The sequence below is a fragment of the Phytophthora parasitica genome, assembly GCF_000247585.1.
Source record: "Phytophthora parasitica INRA-310 unplaced genomic scaffold supercont2.21, whole genome shotgun sequence".
NCBI lineage: Eukaryota > Oomycota > Peronosporomycetes > Peronosporales > Peronosporaceae > Phytophthora > Phytophthora nicotianae.
In genome coordinates, this window is record NW_008649007.1 from 13,993 (window position 1) to 15,419 (window position 1,427).

At 47.0% G+C, this 1,427-nt stretch overlaps 1 protein-coding gene across 1 annotated transcript; it reads right to left on the reverse strand.

Moving 5' to 3' along the window:
* Positions 1–894: 894 nt before the first annotated feature.
* Positions 895–1,427, reverse strand: PPTG_09734 (hypothetical protein; the record flags this gene model as incomplete). Its single annotated transcript, XM_008905517.1, has 3 exons — positions 895–939; positions 1,007–1,315; positions 1,392–1,427. 3 exons carry the CDS (start codon positions 1,425–1,427, stop codon positions 895–897), a joined length of 390 nt encoding a protein of 129 aa, XP_008903765.1.

Here is a 1,427-nt window from a genome sequence, read left to right on the forward strand (position 1 = left end):
TCTTCAGGACCTCATCTCCTTCGAAATGTCCGTATATCTACATGTTAACTTAGTTGTCAACGCCGCGTTTCGTGAAGTGTTCGACCTTCTCGTTGTTGCCTCTAATATGGCTGCTACGAACCTCGGCGAGCTGAACCATCTTCACCTTAATCACACAACTAGTGTACCAACCCTGGCGCTATATTTATATCAACCTGTCTGAAGCAACTGGCTCTGGTTACGGATCTATTACTAGATCCAAAAGCGCATTCTGCATGAACTGCAAATACTGACGCGACTTTTTTGCGATACACTTCATCATCACTTCGTGAATGGACTCATGCTGATCAGTAAGTGCCAACCCAGTGTTTTTGACTGTCAGTTGGTAATACGTGCGAGCGATGCAGGAATACTCAGGGTCTGTTGGTGATGGTTCGATCACCGTCCAATGTTGGTCTTCAAATTAGTGTAGCGTGGGGCTTAGGTTGAAAGCCTTGCCCCCATTGCACTTTGGAGTGAATGCAAATTGCATTCATTACCAGCTGGCAGTCCTTGCCGTTGCAGTTTGCAACTACTAGACTCGAGCCTCTGGCAGTGCCAGGAGGCTGTCCTGCTCGCTGTAGCGATAAGTGGAATTGGAAACAGAGTAGTCTAGTCACTTTATCTTTTGCCTTCTACTACAGAAGCAATACAATCGGCTAAACGTTCGGAGGTGCCAGCTTCCCTAACAGTGTCTACCGTATTCGTCTCGTGGACGTACTACAATTGGAGACAATCAGCAGGTATAAGCCATCTGGCCTGCCCAGTCAGGTCTACTCGATTTTTGACTCCATTTTTCCGATAGGCGACGAGTGCGTTGACGTATCGAGGGACATCCAACTTGGCATTATGGATGAAAAGATGCGCTATGCAACGTCAGTTGTAGGTGGTGTGACTGTCTTTTAAGCTCTGTAGTTGACTCTTCAAGATGCCCAAGATAAAGAGTTAGTTCCCAGCCCACAATACACCTCTTCAAGCACACACGTACAAAGCCGAAAGAGTTCGAGGTGTCCTCGTTGGTGAGGTAGTGCCACAGGATCGGCTCGGCTTCACGAACCGTGCATGCGAGAGGTGTAGTCGCAGTGATTTCAATGCGTGTTTCGTCGTGTTCATTATTTTTTCCTTGAGTGGAGAATGTGACTGAGGGGTTTTCGCCTAGAATCGGCACTATCGAGCCCGTTTGAAGTTGCATCCAAGCCAAACTGCTTGATAGTTCTGCTAAAATCGGCTCGCTTGTGTCGATCTGGAAGAACGGCCGAGTTACTGTCGGTTGTGACTGTATAATAAACTTCATTCCCTAAAACGTAGAATCGAAAAATCATCAGTAAATGAGGTTTGGACTACTGTCGGAAACAGAGCAACAATTAGCTCACCTCGACCACGTCATCGTGTCTAAGAACCTCGTGCAT